This window comes from Sinocyclocheilus rhinocerous, unplaced genomic scaffold, assembly GCF_001515625.1.
Source record: "Sinocyclocheilus rhinocerous isolate Xijiao unplaced genomic scaffold, SAMN03320098_v1.1 scaffold499, whole genome shotgun sequence".
Classification (NCBI taxonomy): domain Eukaryota; kingdom Metazoa; phylum Chordata; class Actinopteri; order Cypriniformes; family Cyprinidae; genus Sinocyclocheilus; species Sinocyclocheilus rhinocerous.
In genome coordinates, this window is record NW_015637156.1 from 553,083 (window position 1) to 576,211 (window position 23,129).

Consider the following 23,129-nt stretch of genomic DNA (forward strand, 5'->3'; position numbering starts at 1 on the left):
ATTTTGTCCTCTGTTCAAGAACAGTCACGTCGTGATGTTTCATTTAGCCACCAGGGGCTCCTCATTCTTCACATGGTTTTCAGGTGAAGTTCAGAAACGCTCATTTTGAGCAAAATAACTATCTGAGTAGTCTATGTAATCTTTATAAATTCGGCTTATGCATTTTTTTTTAAACACAAGCACGATTAAGAATTACGATAATGACTTGTTAGCAAATTGCCTTATTTCAGTCCAAAATATTTTTTGTATGCTGTTTACAAGCAAATTGCATTATTTCAGTCAAAAGTAGGCTACTTTTATGCTGTTTACACACAGTAGTAGCCTAGTATTTTAGTCATAAACATTCCCACCATTGTCTTGTTTGGGTAGCCTATATATTGATAATTTCATAGTTAGCACTGTATGCATCCTAAATATATACAATAATACAATTGTATCAATGGTATTTTAATCTTTTTATATTATTTAAAAATGTTTTTCACTTGTTCCAAACTGAGGGAAGACCGCTGGGTGGCGCTACATAATCTGTTCACCCACTGAAAACAGACGAAGAAGAAACGTCACCGGAGTGACAGAGGTGAATTATTTTTACACGATTATTCTGCCTCGTGAGCTTATTAACTCTTTATACTTTGTCCGTTTCATTTGTTTAGTATTGTTTATAATTAATTTTAAAGTCATACTGAACACAAAACGGATTATTTAGTTAATAACAGGGTTTCATTGTTTACTGCTCACGTGTGTGAATGTCACTTCACATCAGAAACTCTCATTTAAGATTTCAGTGTTGTTGGATATTATTATGTAATTTCAATAACTAATCTGCTTTCTGTCTGATATTATTATCAGGTGTTTGACAGGGATCAGACCGTCATATCCGATCATGAGTGTCCCGTGTTTTGTGAGAACGGTGGCCAGAAGTTTCGCCGGTGGATCAGGACTGTTCAGACCAGCTGTTTGCTGTTCATGTAAAGACACAGTCACACGGTGAGTATCCAGAATCTGGAGCTCTTTCTAGAGGCTCTGGATGTAGTGGTTGTGTTTGAAAACCTAGTGAGCTGGCTACTAAGCAAAACTTATGTTGTTTAGCATGTAAGGAGCTCGATGGGTTTTGAGACGCAGCCAGTCATTTTTGCTTAACTTAAACTTCTCTAAACTGGTTTCAGAAAAATGTCATCAAGGAGACAGACTGACCATCTAGAGAGAACTGCTAGCGTTCATAGACAAATGGTGAGTCGTCTTAGATTTCTGTATGAAACCCTTGACCTGTTGACCATAGATTCCTCTGTGACTGCTCATAAATGGTTAACAAATGTTGTAGCCAAGTAGGTGAAAGTTCAGACACTTGTTCAGTGTTGTAGGTCAGCCAGTGTCATTTGATTTTTGTCATGAGGCTGAATTCAAGATGATGCTATCTATCTATCTATCTATCTATCTATGTTCATGCATTAGTAGCAGTGTACTCTATAGTGTTATTTCATTAACATCCTGTGCTGATTTTCTTGTCATGCTGTAGATTTTTTACACTTCAGTCAGTAAATGTGTGTACAGTGGTAAAAATGTATAATGGCTCCCATTTGTACATTCACATGGCATAATGCATTGCATTTAAAATACTGAGAGGCTGAAATGTTATTGTAAATTCTCTACCAAGACATGATGTTGTTTTGTGTGTATCCAGGAGCTTTACTCTGCACGTGTTAGTGACATTATGAATGAATCTGATACAGTAAAGAGACTGAGACTGGAGGTACCACATCCTGACTTCAGCTTCCGTGCTGGGCAGTGGTAAGAACTTTGTGAAATATGTATTAAAAACATCTAATATAGATGACAATACTAATATCTGATTATACTGGATTATACTGATATCCAGTGTAATATGATGGGGCTCTGGGGGTTCACAAGACAATAACAAGTTCCTAGGGAATACTGTTCGTAGATGTTACATTTTCACTTAATAATGCATAGATGCAAACTCCTCACCTTTAGGTGACAACTCACTTTTTTCAGATCAAAATAGGTCACCTATGAGATTTGGAAAAGTAAGACTGATAACCACTTGGCAACTGCTAGTAAGTGTTGTATTCTATTTTCTTTACTCTTTACTAAACTGTCTAAAAAGGGTAATATTTTATGTATTTGAGGTCTGAGATGTGGGAACAGGGAAGAGAGAGAGGGGAAACATTTTGCATTTTAGGTCTAATCAGCCAACATTGTCTTAAATAGCCTGCATAGCACTTCATCTTTTATATCATGGGATTTTGACCAAATATATTCAATCTTGATTTTTGTAAAATGTTGCAACAAGATGTTTTTTTTTGTGTGTGTGAAAAATTACAGTTTATAAGGTAATAAAAATATTTTTAAAAATACCTTAAAGTAACTACAATTGAGCATGTAAAACAACTATCTTAAAAAAAAAAAATTCCATGTGGAGCATGCCCCTGGATCTCACCTTTTTTCCCCCTTACCTGTTTGCATCTCTGATAATGACTAATAGTTGGGAAGACATGCAATTTGCAAAATGGACACGAGATGGCGCTTTCCTCTCAGACAAAATTCTCACTTCAGCGTGAGCTCTGTTATCAGCAAACCATGCAAAATAATAAAAATGTATTCTTACATCTACCTCTCCTCACACTTTCTCTCTCACTTCTGCTCTCGTTCCCATTGTGCCTTATTGCATTTGTTGTGAATGTGTGTGTGAGTTTTGAGAGAGTCTGAGTGAGGTGAAAAAGTCAGGCGATGATTTATGCAGATGTATGCACAGAAACTCCTCCAGACCATATGATGTTGTGTTCCTGCTAAAGAACATGAGGAACATGAGTCAGGGAGAGCAGAGCGAGTGGGAGTGTGTGTTTGTTTATGTTTCCCCGACATATGTGCTTATCACTTATTCATGCTCTGTGTACACATATGGTGACTCTCAAAGCGTATTGTGTTGCTTTACTTTATTTCAATGAAGTATTATTGACATACGTAATACTGGACACATGGGTTTAGTTGTGCTGGCATGTTACTCTGTGGGAAGAATCTGCTTCTGTCGACTTTCTAAAAGTACTTTATGTAGTTGTGTTGTTAGTTTTGAGTGTGTTAGATTTGAGTCATTAACATGTGGAGTCAATGCATAAGGTAAGCAGTTAAGTTCATATAATATATGCCAGCAGTGTTTCATATATTACATTATATAATATTTGAATCGCAACATTTTTCACAGGGTGGATTTCTTCATCCCAGGTGTGGATACAGTGGGCGGCTTCTCTATTTGCTCGAGTCCTGGTCTGCTGCAGAGAGAGGGAGTGATTGAACTGGCCGTCAAATACACACGCCATCCTCCAGCACACTGGATTCACACCAAAGTGAGTGAATGAATTAAAAAGTATATATACACTACTATTCAAAGGTTTGGGGCTGGAAAGGATTTTTAATGTTTTTGAAAGAAGTCTCTTATGCTTATCAAGTTGCATTTATTTGATCAAAATAAAGTCAAAACTGTAATATTGTGAAATGTTATTACAATTTTAAGTGTCTGTTTTCTATTTGAAATGTATTTTATTCCTGTAACGGCAAAGCTGAATTTTCAGCAACCATTTCTGTGACATCAGTGTCACATGATGCTTCAGAAATATGCTCATTTGGTGTTCAAGAAACATTTCTTATTATTATAAATGTTGCTGCGCTGATGCACTCCTTAATATCAGTGTGGAAATCATGATACTTTTTTTTTTAGGATTCCTTGACGAATAGAAAGTTCAGAAGAACAGCATTTATTTGATATAGAAATCTTTTGTATCATTATAAATGGTTACTGTTACTTTTGATCATTTTAACGCGTCTTTGCTGACTAAAAGTATTCATTTATTTCCCCCAAAAAACCTTATAGACTCCAAACTATTAAGTGGTAATGTGTAGTTAAGTTCAGTTTTTCATTCTATGTTTTTATTTTTAATGTTCCATTCCATGCTTTTATTGGAATGTTTAAGCAAATCGGTATATTTTTCATATTTTGAATATTCTGTTTCACTCATAAATCTGTATCAATACAAAAGTAAACTGTTTGCAAATCTTTGTTCTATTTTGACTTCGAGACATTGCTTATGCATGTAAAGTATGGACAGTTTTTCATACAATTATTCTACTATGCAGAAGAAAACTTGTGTTTTATTTATTACCCTATATTTTGAAAGTTTCTGTGTATACCAGAACTGTAGGGATCTACATTACATATAAGCTGTTGTATGCCACTATTTTTTTCCCAAAATTAAAAAAAATATATATATATATTTTTTAAAATTGCTCTCTTTCAGTGCTCTGTGGACTCTCAGGTAGCTGTGAGGGTGGGAGGTAACTTCTACTTTGACCCTCAACCTTCTGACCCTGTGGTGGACCTGTTGCTGATAGCTGGTGGTGTTGGCATCAACCCTCTGTACTCCATCCTGCTGCATGCAGCTGATCTGCTCAGACAGACTCATGGTCACAGGTACACTCCAGGGCGCACACACCTGTGCTACAGCGCCAAGAACACCAAAGAGCTGCTCTTCAAGGTATGTCTATGTACTACAGCGCCAAGGACACCAAAGAGCTGCTCTTCAAGGTATGTCTATGTACCCTTGACTTGTGAGATTGAAGCTGCCAACTGACTTCTAAATATCTTCTGTCTTCAGAACACCATTATTGACATTTGTCACGAGCAACCAGATAAATTCTCCTGCGATTTCCATGTTACCCAGCAGAGCTCTGACGTAGAGCAGGAACTTCAGCCGTACACCATAAGTGAGTTCACATCTCCATTTATTTATTTGACCATCCATAACCTACAACCTTTTAATGAATTGAATTATTTTCAGACCTGATTTGTGACATGAGATATTCTTGTGTCTCTACAGATGGAAGGATATCAGAAAAGGAACTTCAGTGCTATGTAGATCCTGAGCACACATTGTGTTATCTCTGTGGCCCTCCTCCTATGATAGAGAAAGTGAGTTCAGACCTGAAGAGAGTCAGCCTGACGGAGGACAAAATCCTTTTTGAGAAATGGTGGTAGCTCAGATATTCACAGCGATGGATGCATCTGCATCATCATAGAAACTGACTGTAATGGCAATGGACCAGTAATGCCTTTGAGATCAGTTGAAACGCACAACAGACACTGTGTCTGCATTCTCCACATTTAAACAGACAATTATCCAGAGTCTATGCCCTATTTTTGTTATACCTCATTTTAAAGATACTCAACCAATTGAGCGTAACCAGCGCTGTAATGCTCTACATTATAGTTAATTTGCTGGTTATCGGCATTGGCATCCTGCTTCAAGAGCATGATGAAAGACTGCACACTCAGATTGCACTGGGTTTTTAGAGATCTGTGTATAATTATGTATGTTGTTTGCATTTTAGAACACATATTTATTCATTAAATAATGGGACAATTGGAACAACATGAGGGTGAGTAATTAATGACAGAATTTTCATTTTTTGGGTGAACTATCCCTTTAATTTCTACGCCCATCTTTGCTCATCAATATAGTCCTAATTTGAGGAAAGGTGCTAAACATTGTCCCCTTTAAAGGGATGTTCCACTCAAAAATGAGAACTCTGAAAACAAACTGAGATTTTTTTGAAAAATAATTCATCTCTGAGTCCATATGATGCAAGTGGTTTGAACCCTCAAAAGTTGATGCTACAAAAACCACACCAAGTGATCATAATGGGTGACCCCAGTGGATGAATCAATGTCTTCTGAAACAAAACGATAAGTGTGTGTGTGAGAAAAATACTACTATTTTAACTTTTTAAACTATAAAACATCGTTTCTGGTCAACTGATGGTTCAATCCACTTGCATATTATGGACTCACTAAGAATTTTTTTTTTAAATCTGTTTTTGTTCCACAGATGAAGGAAAGTTTTATACATAAAGCATGGCATGAGGGTGAGAAACTGAGAATTTTCATTTTTAGGTGGAGTATCCCTTTAAGGCAATATGGTGGCCATATTTGTATCATCCCATGGGCAGCTATTTCCAGCTTTGAAAGCACAGCTCCAATCTACCTAAATTATACTTAACAAAGGAAGACTCTTTGCGGAAACTCTTTCAATCATATTGTACAAATCTGGAAATACAATGTGCCATATCTTGTGCATTTTAACATCAAATCACGCAAAATCTATTTTTAGCCTGGTCCAGCCAAGTCATTGGCTTTTTTGACTAAGGCGGTATTACAACTGGCATTGTGAACTTTTTCAATCAAAATTAAGCTCAAAAAATATAATTATCTCCCACGTCATGGGAAGGATGGTTCTTCAAAACTGGATTGATGAACAAGATCTTTACCTCTAATAGTGCAATAGTGAAAAACGACACTGAAAACAGAAGAAAACGGCAAGCTGTTGCTGTAAATGAAGCCCATTATTGAGAGCTTTTATTTACACCATTAACTGTCTCACAGACATTTACTGTTACTTTACAAATGTAGACATTAGTTACTGCCATCCTCACTGATATAAATAAATGAAATAACTGATGTAATACCTACTGATGAAATAAATTGAGCATCTTGTGGATTTTTTTGCATTTGAGCTAGTGCACGATATATTGCATATGCTAATACTGTATGTAATAAAATGAGTTAGCATCACAGATTCACACAGGTACAAGTCTCAACACATTGGTCGGCGTTTAGCATATTTAAAAGCTCCGAACAGATGTTTTCACATATTTGATAGAATCTCTTGCCATTTGTTACAGCAATGCACCTTAAAAACCCAAATAATTAAGAGTGGCAAGATTCAAACACCTCTTTGCAATCTTACAGGACAATTCTCTGTCAGCAGATGCATATGCCCAGACACGGGCCTGACGAGAGTGTGTTCTGCCTGAATAAACATGAACATATTGTAATGTTTAAATATCCATAAATGAATACTGTCAGCACACCCCCAAATAATTAAGAGTGGCAAGATTCAAACACCTCTTTGCAATCTTACAGGACAATTACTCTGTCAGCAGATGCATATGCCCAGACACGGGCCTGACGAGAGTGTGTTCTGCCTGAATAAACATGAACATATTGTAATGTTTAAATATCCATAAATGAATACTGTCAGCACACTCCTGAGAATAAAGCTTTCTCTGTTACGAGTGCTCGCACGTCCTCGTGTTTACCACACGTAATTGTGCGCTTTAATTCCTGATTGCCGTTTGTAATTGCATCCTTTTTTGCTGGGCTGATGTTTGGGATGTCGATCCTCTGCGTTTGGAATTCCACCGTCCTTTCCGCTTGATCTCTCCTCTCTGGGCTTTCTGGCAAATTCTGCCCATTTTCCTTCTGGATAATCTCACGTTGTCTCGTCAGACTTGTGTTTTCTCTCTCCATTCGTTCCATTTCTCTCTCAATTGTTGCCAGCGAGGATATCTCCCTCTCTGGTGTCCTTTTATTATTTAAGTTCCTTTTGTTTTGACCTCTGAGGTGCAGTTTCTGGAAAACATGCACGCAAACTGTCAGACACTGAGCTGCTTTTGAGGATTTTAAAGTGAACTGACAACGCTATTACAATTTCACACAGTTCTGTAAGACAGCTCTAATCTAATTTTAGCAGAAATAAACTTTGTGCCATGTATACACACCGTCAAGTCTCTCCTCTTGCGAGGCAGCGTGGGTCTCTGGAGGAAGAGGATCTGTTTTGTGGCCAAACTTCCATCACTAAGACAAAAATAAATCAGAGGTATAAAATGTGGAAGAATGATTCTTTTTTCTTTTGATATGACTGAGAAGAGTTTTTTGCAGGTAATATTTATCCTATTATTAGCCCCTGAAGTGCAACAGTGAATGCAATGCTCTTATTTAAAGGCATATTTCACCCCAAAATGAACATTTTCTGAAAAAATTACTTGCGATGTAGATGAGTTTGTTTCTTCATTCACATTTGGAGGAATTTAGCCTTACTTCACTTGCTCACCAAGGGATCCAAACAGCTGATAAAAACTACATAATCCACGACTCAAGTCCATCAGTTAACATCTTATGAAATGAAAAGCTGTGTTTGTAAGAAACAAATCCATCGAGACATTTTTAACTTGAATCCGGTGCTTCTGTCTAAAATAAGTGAGTACCTTTATCCATAATATTGCTGTCTCCAGTGAAATTGATGGACCGGAGTCATTTGGATTATTTGTGGATTATTGTGATGCTTTAATCAGATACTTGGACTCTCATTCTGACGGCACCCATTCACCACAGAGGATCCACTGGTGAGCAAGTGATGTAATGCTAAATATCTCCAAATCTGTTCCGATGAAGAAACAAGCTCATCAACATCTTGGATGGAGAGTACATTTTCAACATTTTTATTTTTATTTTTGGCGAACTATTCCTTTAAGGGTTTTTAGTATGGCTTTGGAACCTTTTCATTTTGACGATGGGAGTGGGCAGAACACACATTAGTCTCCAGCCGTATGGAGCCAGAGACTGGAGCAGAGGGATGTAGTCTGTTTTCACCGCAACACCCTGCAAAACAGAAGTGTCATTTAAACAGTGTGTTGAAGCATTTCACTAATGTCCTGTTGAGACATATTGTGTGAATGTGCACATATGTCTGCATTCATTTAAAGGTGGTTTGTTAGAAGAAAGGTGTAGAAGTTCCACAGATAATAATGCAATGATTTGAATTTGGGATGTACCACTGCAGACTTACATCAATAACAGTCCATTGCTCAACTACAATGGCGTCATACACTGTGGTTGGCCCGGCATCACCTGAAGCACTTTGGAAGATAAAAACACTCTCCACAATGGAAGAAGATGCTGAAGATAGAGCAAGAAAAGGATTGGAAAATGTTGATAAGAATGGTTGATAATTAGTTTGAGAGTTATCTGGTCAGCAGGTTAATAAAATATTTGAAAACTGTATTTTTCTATTTTTATTACATTTTTATTATATAATTGTATGCATTTTTATCATATTTGTTTTTTTCTATATAATTTTATCCTTATTTTATTAAAACTCACTTAAGAATAAACGTAATGGATTAGTATAATATATGTTTTTACAATCAGAAAAACTTACTGATACCTCTCAGTCATTTGTAAAATGTCACAACATCTCCAGTACCTGCATCATCTTCAAGGTTAAAGTAGCCGTCAATGAGTTGCGCGCCACTTCTGAAGTGCTGCGTCATGTGATCCAGCCAATGGGAGTCAACCGAGCTAACAAGCCCCGCCTCCCTGTGCACCTGCAGTGGAACCCTCAGAGAAAAGATCTTTGGCGATCCCGACAGAACTATGGCATGGTTGTACAGCGCGAACACCTGCACACCTACACATACAGAGACAAATATTTAGTAAGTGTTTTTTGACTTATATGTTGCTGTTGCTACATGTTAATTCCAAAAGTCAGATAGGCTAATTATAAACCATCTCAGAGCAAAGCAATTTTACATTGCTAGGGATATTCACGTAGCATCACGATACTGATTTTATGCAACATATGAAGAAGAACTTAATTTTGAGTAACTTTCATTTTAGAAACAACATTGACAGTTACTGTACTTGGTCTATTTTGCTCCACAAAGGAAAATAATTCCAAATGAACAGCGCGTCTCGAGGAACAGACAGACACCGGTCGCGTTCCTGACTGAATCAGTGTGTTTGAAGGAATCGTTTGAGTAAATGATTCAATGACTCACTCAAAGAGGCAGTCATTTCCTGACTGAATCAGTGTGTTTGAAGGAATCGGTTGAGTAAATGATTCAATGACTCACTCAAAGAGGCAGTCACATGTTTCGATTCTGAATGAATCAGTAGGTGCATTCGACTTCATGCGGCGCCGCGCAAACCGATCGGCGGCTGACTTGAAGCAGTGCATGTCGGTTAGAAATTTAGTCCGACTTGAATCGGCGCCGACGCCACGTCACTGTCACGTGTGGCATCAAAGTAGTGCTTCAAGTCGAACGCACCTAGTGTGTTTGAAAGAATCGTTTGAGTAAATGATTCAATGACTCACTCAAAGAGGCAGTCACATGTTTCATTCCTGAATGAATCAGTGTGTTTGAAAGAATCATTTGAGTAAATGATTCAATGACTCACTCAAAGAGGCAGTCACATGTTTCGTTCCTGAATGAATCAGTGTGTTTGAACGAATAGGTTGAGTTAATGACTCATTTATAAAGACGTTTGGTTCCTAAGGGAATGATTTCCTGTAATGTATTTTGCCAATATTGATATTTTGCTATGGTGTAAACTGTCTTTCCGGTAACATTTTAGTCTTCAGGTATTTTGAAGAAAACAATTATGAATTGTATCAACACAATGAAAGTGAACTGAACCAAATAATGACCAATACTAAGATTTGCATCACTAGTAATAAATAATTGTAATCAAATCAGATTATTTTCAGAGCAAATATTTACACACCTAGGAATTAAATATTGCTTGTCTCATTTGATACATTATTTATGATCTAGATATAATCTGATATAGTCTTTTTTCCCCCACCAACCCTTTCTCTGTATTCAACAGACTGCACACTTACGATTCAGCATCGGGGTGGTTCCGCTACACTTGCTGTGTTTGTCTTGGCTTTTGACCTGCTCTCTGTGCTCTCTTTTGTTGTTTTCTGCCAAATCACAGCTGGGCAAGTCCGGCTGCATTCTTGTGCTCTGGGTCTGATGTGGCTCTGGTGCACAAGAGCTTAATATAAACTCGTCGTTCTTCAAATCCCCAGCTTGCGTACATTCACCTTCAACTTTTAAGTACTGATAATCAGGACACTGATGGTTCTCAGCGAAAGGATTCTGATTATTCCAGCACTGGCTGCTCTCAGTGCTTTGTATTTGCAAGCCGTGGTTAATAAAGTCTTCATTGTCTGAATTAAAGTTTGTACGATTCTGGTTTCGTTGATCCCCATTGTCTCTATCCTGTTGGCTCTGCTCACTCACAGGGCTGAGGGTCGGAGGTCGGCTGCTGTGATGAACAGAACAGGGACTGGAGTGCAAGGAGGAAAGATCTTCTGGTTCCCAGTGACCAAGGAAATATGGACCTCCACCGGGCTGCGGCAAAAACCCCACAAACAGATCACCCTGATCAGCCAAATCCTGCACCTGCATCCCCAAGAACAACCAGGACCAATAGAAGAAGTGAAATATTCATCAATCTTGATACCACCTGTTCCAATCAAAGCTGACAATAAAAGTAAGTGGATTCCAATATAATATGAATAATTTTACAGTGTTTTTAGAGGAGAAAGGTGATGCGTTTTCCTGCAGATGCTTTTAAAATAAGCTCTGTGGAGCTGTGACAGGAAACGCTAATGAAAAACATATTTTCCAATCATCATACTGTCACGCCACACACACGCACACGTCTAAATCATCAGTAAATGTCACATGGCTCAAACACTTCCACACACACACACACACACACACTCAGTCAAACAGTGCTTATCTCCAGATAAATGCAATTACTGAAAAGGCGAGGGGGTGACGACTAATGGAATGGCAGATGAATGTGGGGTGTCAGTGTCTATGGAGCAGCCTGTCGCTTATGTTTTCTGTTTTACAGCCATATTGTAAGTCCACGATAGAGAGAGCTTGAAGTAAGTGGGTTTTCGGTGTCATCTTTAATGGAGTGATGACATTAAGTGTGCCACTAAAGTTTAGTAACTCTCTGTTTGAATGAAAACAAATGCACTTTTAAAGAAGGTCTAACCTTTTTCACATAGCCCTGTATGACTTCTGGGTCAGGGTCCTGGTGACCGAGGTAACACACGTCTGTCATGAGATGAGGCTCAACCCAGTTCAGCAGGCCACTGTCAGAACCACTGTAACAAAAAACAAAACAAAGCCATGTTTGAGCATCCAAAATTTACCTTCTTAATGCACAATCTTGGTCTTATTGTAAATGATTCATATGCAAATCTTATTCCAGAAAATATTCTTAATAATTACACCTCCTTGGAAACAACTTTCCTGTTCCTGTCATGTGACTTGGATAATATCTGCTGCTGTGCAGTATATAGTATGTAAAAACAGTAATATTGTGAAATATTAAAATTTAAATAGCTTTTTTTCTGTTTTAATACATTTTAAAATGTAATTTATTCTTGTGATGGAAAAGCTCAATTTTCAGCAGTCATTCCTCCAGTCTTCAGTGTCACATGATCCTACAGAAATCATCTAATATGCTGATTTGGTCAAGAAACCCTTCTTATTATTATCAATGTTGAAAACAGTTGTGCTGCTAAATATTGTTGTGAAAACTGTGATCAATTTTGTTTTCAGAATTCTTTGATGAATAGAAAGTTCAACAGAATTTGAAATAGAAATTTTTGTAACATTACAAATTTGTCACTTTTGATCAAATGAATGCATCTTTGCTGAACTGGAAACAAAACAAAACAAAAGAAAAAAACTAAACATTTGAATGTGTCACATTCAATTCATTAATTGACCTGACAAACTAAAATGCAAAGTAATCCTTTTCATTTCTGACATGGTCACTGGACACCACTCACTGATTAAATAATGCAACATAGTAATGTATAATGCACAAAAATGTTACTGTTTGAAATGGTTACTGATGTGTACAGAACACTGTTTGTGTGCAATAATCAGTATGTAGTATTTGATTCCTAGTGTATACCTGTGTGTTTCTCTGATGAGCACAGCCCGGTGTAACTGCTTCTGAAGGTTAGCACTAGCAGGGCCACAGGAGTGAACAAAGGGATGGACAGCAGCCAGTACGAACCCCTTCTGATACAACTCACACACCTGCACCGGAAGCTCTCTGACTGACGACAGACACAGCAATGAGGACACTGCCACCTCTGAAGAGACAGACAGAGAGAGAGAGTCAGAAAGGCGCAGAGAGAGAAAATATATATAGAACATTTCAACTATCATCATTTGTCCGGACCAGTGTTGGGCTCGTTACTCGAAAAATGTATTACTCGTTACTAGTTACTCCTTTTAAAAGTAATATTATAATATTACGTTACTTATTACTTTTTGGCAACAGTAATTAGTTACACTAGTTACATTACTTTTCTTTCACGCCCCACAGAAGTTGTAATTGCATATCTTCCTCCCCACAAAATTCTTCTAAAATGTTACTAACAATATATTTCTGCCTTATCATTTCACTATTATCAATGCACATTGGATCGCAGTCAGAAGTTATTACAAATGCTCAGTGGTGATTGATAGTGACGTTTAAGTGAAAGTGTTGTATTATTCTCATTAATTGTGTGGCTTGAAGCTAGGTATAATTTTTCTGTTACCCATATCCGATTATATTTCATGATGTATTTTATCAACAGAAATCATATGAAAATGTTTTGTTTTCTAATACAATTTATATCGGGATCAGAGGCATGTGGGTGGGCAAGCCATGTAATGCCAGAGTAAATGCCACAACTTCGAAACTTCGAAAAATCGATGTTCAGATCATATTTTCTCCTGACAAAATCAATGTAATGGCAATTCCGTTGAATGTAAGGTTTTCCATATTCCAAGCTTCCCTGCTGCACTAGTGACTTCATGTGCCCGCCTGTGCAATGAAAATTATGAAAATAAATCTAGGAATTATTGAATTGTTGGATTTCAAATCAGAAGGGGTTGAGGCACCAATAGAAACTAAGTAACTAGCTGTTTTATGGATGGTAACTGTAATATTATTACAGAAATCTTATTAGTAATTAGTTGCACTACTAGTTACTAAAAAAAATTTAATATTATTACTGTAACCAGTTACTAACTAGTTACTGCCGAACACTGGTCCCGACACAACTACTACTGCTCAAAAAATGAACTGAAAATCCCTAATTTACCATTGTGACAACTTACCTATTATAGTGTATATATTAAAACAATAACAATAATGAAACAAACAATTAAATATATATATTTAATTGATTTCTGAAAAAAATGTATCAAGTTTTCCACAATAATATTAAACTGCACATCTGTTTTCAATAGTGAGAAATCATTCTTAAATGCCAAATCAGTATATTAGAATGATTTCTTAAGGATCACGTGACTGAAACCTGGTATAATGATGCTGAAAATTCAGCTTTGCAACACAGGAATAAATTACATTTTAAAATATATTAAAATTGAATACAGTTATTTTAAATTGTAATACTATTTCACAATATAACTATTTTACTGTATTTTTAATTAAATAAATGCAGCCTTGGTGAGCATAAGTCAGCATGTATCACTATACCAAAACTGACGTAACTGATGACTAATGTAAGCACTTTCATTCCACTATATCAGCATGATTTAATATATACACCCCTACCACATACTCAACAAAATGAAGTAGAACTGGGGGGATGAATGATGTAAGAAAGAAATGAGACGATAGGTGTGAACCATTTCATTCACAGTCATCTCTACCAAATAAAGTGTTAATATGCTTGCTTTCGGACATGGTTTCTGACACAAACTGAATCGCTGCAGAAATTGTTTGAAAGTATTTTGGTGAGACTGTTTCACAAACTAATTGTTTCTGGAATCAGTCATTAAACTTAATTTCCAGCGCTCATTATTCAGAGCACTATTAAGGGCAGCAGCGAGCTATAATCTGAGCACTGCTTGACTGCAATCATCTTTCAGAAGTGTGAGGAGCTTGTTTAAACAAAACTCTGACGGTCTGAACACGCTTTGACTCTGAGGGGGGTTTATTAGTGTTGCCACTGAATAAATAACTGCACAGTTCATAGCAAGATGAACGTATAGGTGAATTGAGTGCAAATGTGTGATTCAGTCTTCAGTGTCACATGATCCTTAAGAAATCATTCTAACATGCTAATTTAATTTGGACCAAAAATTGTATTATGTCACTCTCTCAAATATGACTAAAGAAAGATCACATTTAAAAGCAAAATTAACAACATACAGAGTTAAATGTTCAGTATCCAGTTCAGTATAACAGTACCAAGACATATAACCCATGCATCTCTCATGACACACTTCCATTAAACTTCACCAAATAACAAAATCTGTTTGCAATCATCAGGTAGTGCTGAAACTGCGGAAGTGTCTTAGACTTTATGACGTCTATTACCTTACTCCAGTCTAGAGCAGGAACTATATTAACCAACGGATCACGCAAAAGGCCCGCGGCAAAGGACCCATGCAGTAGCTATGCATGAGAGAATGAGAAAATATGTTTGTTTGTGTGAGACCAACAAACACAGAGAAGATTTCACTGCTCCTGAAAGACCAAGTATATGATAATCTGTCCCTATATTTACTACAGGGGAATTCCACCTTCATAAAGCAGAATTTACCCAGTCGGGGGTTAAACATTCGGGTAAATGGTCAATCTCAGCAACAAACTCCACTTCAAGAATGCAGCCCTCTAAACGAATATAACTCAGTCTCTGTGTAATGTACAAGCTCTAAAAATGAGTAGCAGAGACGTTGGCAAATCAATTAAACCCCACCTGCAGAGAAATGTGTTTTTATGCTAAAATATCAAGTGTCGTAGCACAATCCCACTTTGGTTGCCTGGATCTAGCAGGATCTGTTCTGTCTAACAGGATTTGTACTTTATTTTTTTAAATCAATGATTGGACATAAGACAAAAATAATTATCAGCTTATCGATCAGAATTAATATCCATGCGTCCTTTGAATTGACCAATCAGCATCCATCCAGAACTAGAACTATCCATTTTTGAATAACACTTACTCATTTATTATTAAAACAAAGTTGTTCAGTGTGTTTTAAATGCCATAGTAATTCAATTTCTTTGAACCAATCCTCTAAATGATTATTTGAACTAAACGTGTTAGTAGCAAATCTATTAGATAGCCGTCCCTTCTCCTGCTGTGCTGACCTATCAGAGCTGCTCTCTAAATATTGATATGACATAAATATTAAAGTAAGTGTTTATATGATTCATAAGTATAAGGGATTCTTGCTGCTTATGAGTGTGATGTTGGGTCCTTGGGAGTCTTATTTTATTTTGTAATAACCCGACAGAGAGTGGAATTGCATTATTTATAGACCAATTTCAATTAAAACAAGATTTTGGCTATAAATACAGTTGGGTGTCACTAGGACGACTGATATTCTCTATTGCGCACACACAAACAGATAAATCCCAGATTTTAGTACTAAGCCCTCCCATCTTTAAGATCAGATAATCTTTAAAGGATGCCTAGAATTTTCTCTCTCTCTGTTTTTTCCCTCTGTTATTTCATTCATTAAGTCACTTATCGTTGCTTTCAATATTGATGCCCTGAAACAAACAAACATATTCGAACATCTCTGGCTCTCACTCGCGCTGTTACAGCAGTTTGCAGTGAAACTCTTTTTTTGTCTCGGTGTCTCTGTAGGCATCAGTGAATTTTACATATAAATGACCTGCCTGCCTGTCTACCGATAAGCAGTTAAAACAGAAAGCCTGGAGTGTGTGTGTGTGTGTGTGTCCAGAACCTGAACGATTGCTGCTGTCCCGGTTATCACATATTTCTATTTTTTATATAAATAAATATTTGATTCAGGTCTCACCTACACACACACACACACACACACACACTTTTGTGTTTGGGTAATGTTGTAAGCGTTAACTTTAAGTAGTAAATGCAATAGACTGGATAAACTAACAATATTTAAATTACTGCTAAAAAAGCCTAGACAGAGTGGACATGACTGGCATTTATTACAAGACCAAATAAACAAATACTTATATAATGCATTGCTATGGATGACAATGACCATTGAATGGTGTGACTGAATCACAATTTAGTCAAAATTAAGTATTCCAGTTATAAATAACATGTGCTGTGTAAAAAAACTTGCTATAGTATTCATTTAGTAGACGTTTGTCTGAATAGAAGCAATTCATCCTAAGTATGCATTGACATTAGTATATTCATAAATATTTACCAAGATTCAAAAAGCAGTTAAAGAATAATGTTCATTGTAAGTTCATAATACAAAATGCATTAAAGTATCCAACTTGGAGTGGATAGAGAGACTTTCATTGGCTTCTATTGTTATTATTGCATGTTATTTTCTATGCACTAACCACTAACCTTTTCATTAAGACATTAGTACGTTTATTAGCATGTTTTCTTCTTGGAGAGTCAGACCACTGGATGGTGCCCGCAATGTAGGTAAATTGGATGGACCCCCCCCCCCAACTAGTGATATGGTCACACTCTTGTAATTATGTTCATTAATGGCCCATATACTCATATGCTTTCAAGTCATTAAAATGAGCAGGTCTGTTCTTCCACTTCAATCTGTGTCTTATATTCTCTCATCCTGTCTCATATCCTCTTTCTCTAAATTCTGCGGGATCCATTATTGCCTCTCTCGAAGCACAATAACAAAAGCGGCATTAGTATATTTAGAAACATAAGCCCTCAAAGAATATACACTGTTTGGTTGCTCTCTTGCTCTATTACTCTCTCTCTCTCTCATCTAATCTTACACTTTTTTTTCTTCCCAGTTTGAAGCTTTACACTTTATTATCTGAGGGTGGGTTTGTGCATTTGCGTATGCATATCATCAATATGGATGTTGCTTTGAATTCTGAAAAACAGCAATCATTTTTATGCTGTATGTCACTCTGTATATTAATCCTCTGATGCATGAATTATAAAGTCTTAAAGAAGAAGAAAAAACGTTTTTTTAAAAAATTTTTAATTTGAATAATTCCCAATCAGTGTTGTTTTAGTATTATTTATATATTATAGTATTTATCAATATATTTTAAAATTATATTTATTATTTTTTTATTTTATTTCAGTGTTAGTTTTAGTGATTTTAGTATTTCAACTTAAATGTTTATTTCAGTTAGTTGCCAGTGCAACATTGCTTATGGTTGTTTACATTTTTTCAGTTGACTTTTTCATGTAATATTTTATTTCAGTTTTATTTTAGGTAATAACAAAGATTTTTAATTGTTTTAGTTTTACAGTAGTTAACAATAACAACATTGTTCTGTCTTTTTTTTTTTGGTTTATGGTCTGTTTTGAGTTATATATATTGGTCTACTGCAATAATAAATAATGATATATATTCCAGAGGTACCACTTCCATAATGACATGTAAAGATGACAGTTATACAGAAATATGGGTAAAGCGGCTAAAGCCCCATTCACAACAACAACGATAATTACACACCAATGGGTGATAATGTTCGTTTTATTGTAAGTTTGCACTACAGTTTTGTGTCTGCCACAAATGTTCAAACTCTTTAAAATTGGATGGATTCTGATTGGCTGTCAATGTTTTAATTGCACATTAGCTGGAAAAAAAATTATCCTCAAAGTTATTCCAATGATATTGTTCCTCTTTCACACACACACACATTTGTTGTTTATATAGGCTACATACATCCACATACATACACCAGATATGATTAGTTTATCTCTATTGCCCAGAATTTTAATGTCAGTGAATCTCTATTTCCATATAACAGAAAATCACATTTGAGACACACACTTTAATATCTTAATCGTTTCTCATTGGCAGTGATGAGATTCAATAAAGTCTGGAGATCCTGTAAATCTCACATGTTTCTCCTCTAGAGATCTCAGAAATATCTCAAACCATGCTCAGATTTTCTAAGATATTAAAATCTGCAATCAAAAGTGATTTCTAAACGAACTCAAACATTTCTCATTAAATTCTTCCAAGATCAAATGATGTGAGCTATGGTATCTGCATTTATTGTATTACTTTATAGTCTTACTGTGTGTCAACATTTGTTTCTATTTTTATTTCTCTGGAATTATAGGAGAAACATCTGAGACAAAATTGATACTAAGTCCATTAAGTCGTCTTAGCTATGAAACAGCAGTATAAAATTATTCTGGGTTTTTATAGATACACTTAAGATTTTATAGATACATTAAGACTTAAGAATCAGATTAAAATAGATTATTTCGATAAGCATAAACGCAGAGACTTGGAGTTTATCTTCAGCACAAAGACGCATAGACAGTTTCATACTCTACATCACAACCGCACTACTCACTTCCCACACTACACACTTCCTGCATGCTTCTCAGCAGAACACACACACGAAGATATTCACACACAATAATCTCTCACTGTGATAAGCGTGAGGAGGGGAGCGGAAGAAAAAAGGGAAAAAGAAAGACGGAGAGCTAAATTTAGGCAAGATGATAGGGAAGGATAATAAGTTGAGAGCACACATCGAATGCAAGGTGGTGGTGGGGGGGCTCTGGTAACCAACGGAGACGAGAGATTGTCAATATGATGCAATAAAGAAATGCCTGATTTACTAATGTCTTGGTCTGACAAAGGATCTTAATACAATCATGTATTTTTGAACTATAAAGTATTACAAAATTGTGTAAAAACTAATTCTACATTTTTACCTTTATCACATCATCTCTTATGTCAAAACAAAGTACCATACCATAGTTTAACTTGGTACATTGTTTTTTTATACATGTACCATGGTAGCAATATAGTATTCTTTAAATTCCATGTAAATAGCATATAGTATATAAATATGGTAATAATTCTTCAGTACCATCGTATATGTAGTGGGGTACAAATTTTGGGACCACATTGAAAAACTGAGATTGCAAATATAAATATATATAATTTATATTTGCAAATATGTATACTGTATATGTACATAAAATATATTGAAATTATACATAAAATCAGATTTTCTGATGGCAGAATTAGTGATAAAAAATTTAAAAAAGTAAATACATTTGTAAAAATTGATATATATATATAATATATCAACACACACACACACTCACAACTCTGTATAGCTATCTTTGTGAGGACATACAATGCAATCTCTAGCTCCTTACCCTAAAATAATCATATTTTCTGATTGATGACAGAATTTGAAAAAGTAAAAAAAAAGGTTGAAAAATTGTAAAAATGGATGGCAGAATTAGTGATAAAAAACTGTAAAAAAGTAAATAAATTTGTAAAAATTGATATATAATATATATGATGGCAGAAAAAGTAAAAAATTGAGAATTTTGAAAAAAAACAAAAAACAACAACATTGTGAAGTATTTTTACTAGTGGTCTCAGACTCGTATTAGGCTTACTATTGTGGTACCATGGAACAGTGATGATAATATGTTGTATTTTATTATCACTACCATGTTACCACCATAATACTTTTTTTTGTAAGAAACTGCAGCAAAATTAATTTTTTTAAAACCGTTATCTGAAATTGTTTCTGTGAATGGGTGTGACAGTAAATTGGGGTCTCTGTAGGCATGCAACTGTCCAGTCCGGGCGTATGTATGTGCATGTGAGAAAGTTTGTGTGTGAGATGTTTGTAGGTCACTATCGCAAGAGCAGGTTGGCATGGCTGAATATGAAAGTTGATGATAGCACATTCCCCTCACATTTCACAGGTTCGTAATAATCTCTTACTTCATTCCTCTCACTTCCAATCTCTCACCCCCGCAATATTTCTCTCTCTCTCAGAGTTGAACTGCTTAGCCTGTCACTCATATCAGCCTCGGAGCCCCACTGTGAGTGAGTGAGTGTGTATGTGTGTGTGAAATACTAACCGAAGGTCTTCTTCTGGCAGTCGTCTCACTTGATACCATCATGTGTGAATGAACAATATGTGCCTGTCCTGAACAGTTTTTTGCTTATAGTCAAGGTTGAAACTGAATTCTCATATTTTTATATTCTTAATACATACAATACAAACACATATTTTTGTAGTATAAAGCCTCAATGAATGCACATGTTGCATTAAGAAATATTAACATTGCTAAAGCACAATTTATCAAATTCCTGACTGTGTGTAGCACCTGCAGCTCTGCATCTGCAAAGGATCCCAGCATTAGGAAAGAGCAACTAAAGTTTAATTTTAGATCATTTCAGTCTGATTTTAACAGTTTGAGTGGCACAGTGAAGACTGTAAGCATGGGCAGCAGCAAACTACTGCATATTTTAGCACATTTTTTTTTCTCATTTTGCATGCAAAGGCGGCATCTAAATTAAAGTCTTAAAGGAAAAGAAGTGAAAAAGTCCACACACACACAAAAAAAGTCCCTCTGTGGTCTATTTACAGCATAAAGTTAACCTCAAAAAACGGCCCATTTAATTGTGAAGTCATAGGGAAAATGGTCTATTCTATTTCTGTTTTATGTGCAAAAATGTGACTAACACTATAAGTAGACATAACGATTAAATTAAATTAAATATACATTATGACCTTTTAAAAGTTTTTGATTCATATCTTTAGGTTTTGTTTTAAAAAACACTACATATGAATTATACAAAACACCGTTTCATGCTTGCAAATAGAAGTGTTTTTTTATAGCTCGACTTACATGGAAGTGTGGCATTCTTTGATATTTATGCTGTTCTCTATTTGCACATGCATATACAAGCCCAAACTCGGTCTTTGAATTAGAAGTGAGCTTGAACTTTAAAGTGACTCATATCACATTCAATCGCAAACAAAAGCGTTTATTACAAGTATAATGAGAACATAGGAAGAAAGACGACGGTTAAGGGAAACAAGAGATGAATCAGGAGAAGAAAGCAGTGACTTGTGTGTAGAATCATTGAGTTGACATAGTGTTAGATTAGGGTACAGTGACAGAAAGAAACTACACAGAGTGAACATACCTGCTGTTGTTCTTTGATTATGTCTCTCTCGATTTGAGTCTCCTCTGTCGTTTCTTCCTTCCTTAATTATCTTTCGCTCCTCTCCGGTTTTCTTTAAGTTCCTCGCTTGTGTGTGTGAACTGGAGGCAGGTGAGTGGATGAGCTCAGTTCAGCGCCGCGGCGACTCCTTCAGTCAATACAGCGCGCGTGCGAACGTCTCCTCCTCCTTCTCCTCTCTCCCTTTTCTCTCTCGTCTGAGACTGAAAGGGAATGATGCCCTACGATGTTTCCAAATCGCTCTCATTTCGTCTCTAGTTTCATCAACATCGTACACTGCAAACTACAGCGAGTAGTTAATAATACAAATAAAATAAATATCAGCATGTACCAAAACACAGAATTGTTTGACTAATGGCAGCATAATACACACCAAAACCAAAAATGCCATGTTGATTTGAAGGTTTAATGTTATACAATGATGGAAATCTATGGATATAATGAAGTTTTTTTTCATTCTGATTCTTTATTCATTAAATACAACCCTAAAATAAACAAAATAATTAAATAAAAAAGCTCTAAAGCGCCACCAAGAGTTCACTTTACGCGCTTTTATATTTTAATTAATTTCATGTTTCTATTATTTTTCTTCTATGAATTCCATAATGATCCTGAAAAAAAATAAACAATAGTAGATTTCCACTGTACACACAGATTATTGTTTAGGACAATATAACAATGTTATGAAATACAGAGATAAAATGACAGAATTATTTTGGATCCAGAAATAAAAATTTTAATTCAGCTGTTTTAAAGAGTGGGCTACTAAAATGATTACATGTCAAACAGAGTTGTCAGATTGAAGCATAGAGTAAACGTGGTTGTTTGTTACGTTAACACTTAGAGTGATCTCTGGTAAAGCACATTCACGGGTGTGAGAAGTGGTAATAAATTCATATTTAATGTGAATCAGCCATGACCAATTCATAAGTTTCATCCTTTCAATTCACCAATTCATCCTTTAAATTTCATTGAGTTCCAATAACAATAAAAAAAATGGAGCTCACAAACTAGTTATTACATTTTTAAAAAATGTATTAAACAATAAAAAGGCAACCTTAAAGCAAAAATAAGTTAATTCAACTTTATCTTTTATTAATAACAAAAACAGCAAAACCGTACAATGCCAACATCAAAATCCAAAACATATATACAATGCAAACCCTGAGTACAGTGATTAGAAGCTCTCAAACTATGGTACAATACAGACCACAACTCCCATGAAGCCATGGGAAATGAGGAAATAAAACAGACATTTCAGTACAGAGTTGGTTTTTAATAGTATCTGATGAATAAGCTACAGCTAATAAATCAAAGCCCCCCTACAAGAAACAAACCTCCAAGAACAGTGTTGTAACACTGGACAAAATTAGAGTGCTTTGTGTGCAGTACAACAATACCCGTAACTCAGCAAACCTATAAAACAAAACTCAATGAACTGGTGTGAAAAAGTGCTGGAAAAATAGAAAAAA

At 35.8% G+C, this 23,129-nt stretch overlaps 2 protein-coding genes across 3 annotated transcripts; one reads left to right on the forward strand and one right to left on the reverse strand.

Moving 5' to 3' along the window:
- The first annotated feature begins 523 nt into the window (after nucleotides 1–523).
- oxnad1 (oxidoreductase NAD-binding domain containing 1) lies at nucleotides 524–5,438 on the forward strand. Of its 2 annotated transcripts, none has more exons than XM_016563601.1 (8): nucleotides 524–577; nucleotides 850–987; nucleotides 1,161–1,230; nucleotides 1,682–1,788; nucleotides 3,221–3,362; nucleotides 4,311–4,547; nucleotides 4,668–4,776; nucleotides 4,890–5,438. In XM_016563601.1, exons 2-8 carry the CDS (start codon nucleotides 884–886, stop codon nucleotides 5,045–5,047), a joined length of 927 nt encoding a protein of 308 aa, XP_016419087.1. In that variant the 5' UTR covers nucleotides 524–577; nucleotides 850–883; the 3' UTR covers nucleotides 5,048–5,438. The 2 variants fall into 2 exon arrangements, with proteins under 2 accessions (XP_016419087.1, XP_016419088.1); XM_016563602.1 differs by having other exon boundaries at nucleotides 1,167–1,230.
- Nucleotides 5,439–5,877: 439 nt separating this feature from the next.
- On the reverse strand, nucleotides 5,878–13,281 carry rftn1a (raftlin, lipid raft linker 1a). The gene is made up of 10 exons (XM_016563675.1): nucleotides 13,278–13,281; nucleotides 12,641–12,824; nucleotides 11,708–11,819; nucleotides 10,533–11,100; nucleotides 9,114–9,317; nucleotides 8,697–8,806; nucleotides 8,406–8,509; nucleotides 7,630–7,705; nucleotides 6,974–7,480; nucleotides 5,878–6,799 (listed from the first exon to the last, which is right to left on the reverse strand). Exons 1-9 carry the CDS (start codon nucleotides 13,279–13,281, stop codon nucleotides 7,106–7,108), a joined length of 1,737 nt encoding a protein of 578 aa, XP_016419161.1. The 3' UTR covers nucleotides 5,878–6,799; nucleotides 6,974–7,105.
- Nucleotides 13,282–23,129: the final 9,848 nt, after the last annotated feature.

Coding starts and splice junctions, on each gene's coding strand:
- oxnad1 (XM_016563601.1), top strand. CDS start 884: ATGAGTGTCCCGTGTTTTGTGAGAACGGTGGCCAGAAGTTTCGCCGGT. Junction 1,789..3,220: donor AGCTTCCGTGCTGGGCAGTG/GTAAGAACTTTG, acceptor CATTTTTCACAG/GGTGGATTTCTTCATCCCAG. Junction 3,363..4,310: donor CACACTGGATTCACACCAAA/GTGAGTGAATGA, acceptor GCTCTCTTTCAG/TGCTCTGTGGACTCTCAGGT.
- rftn1a (XM_016563675.1), bottom strand. Junction 9,318..10,532: donor AACCACCCCGATGCTGAATC/GTAAGTGTGCAG, acceptor CTGTATGTGTAG/GTGTGCAGGTGTTCGCGCTG. Junction 8,510..8,696: donor AGCAATGGACTGTTATTGAT/GTAAGTCTGCAG, acceptor TCTGTTTTGCAG/GGTGTTGCGGTGAAAACAGA.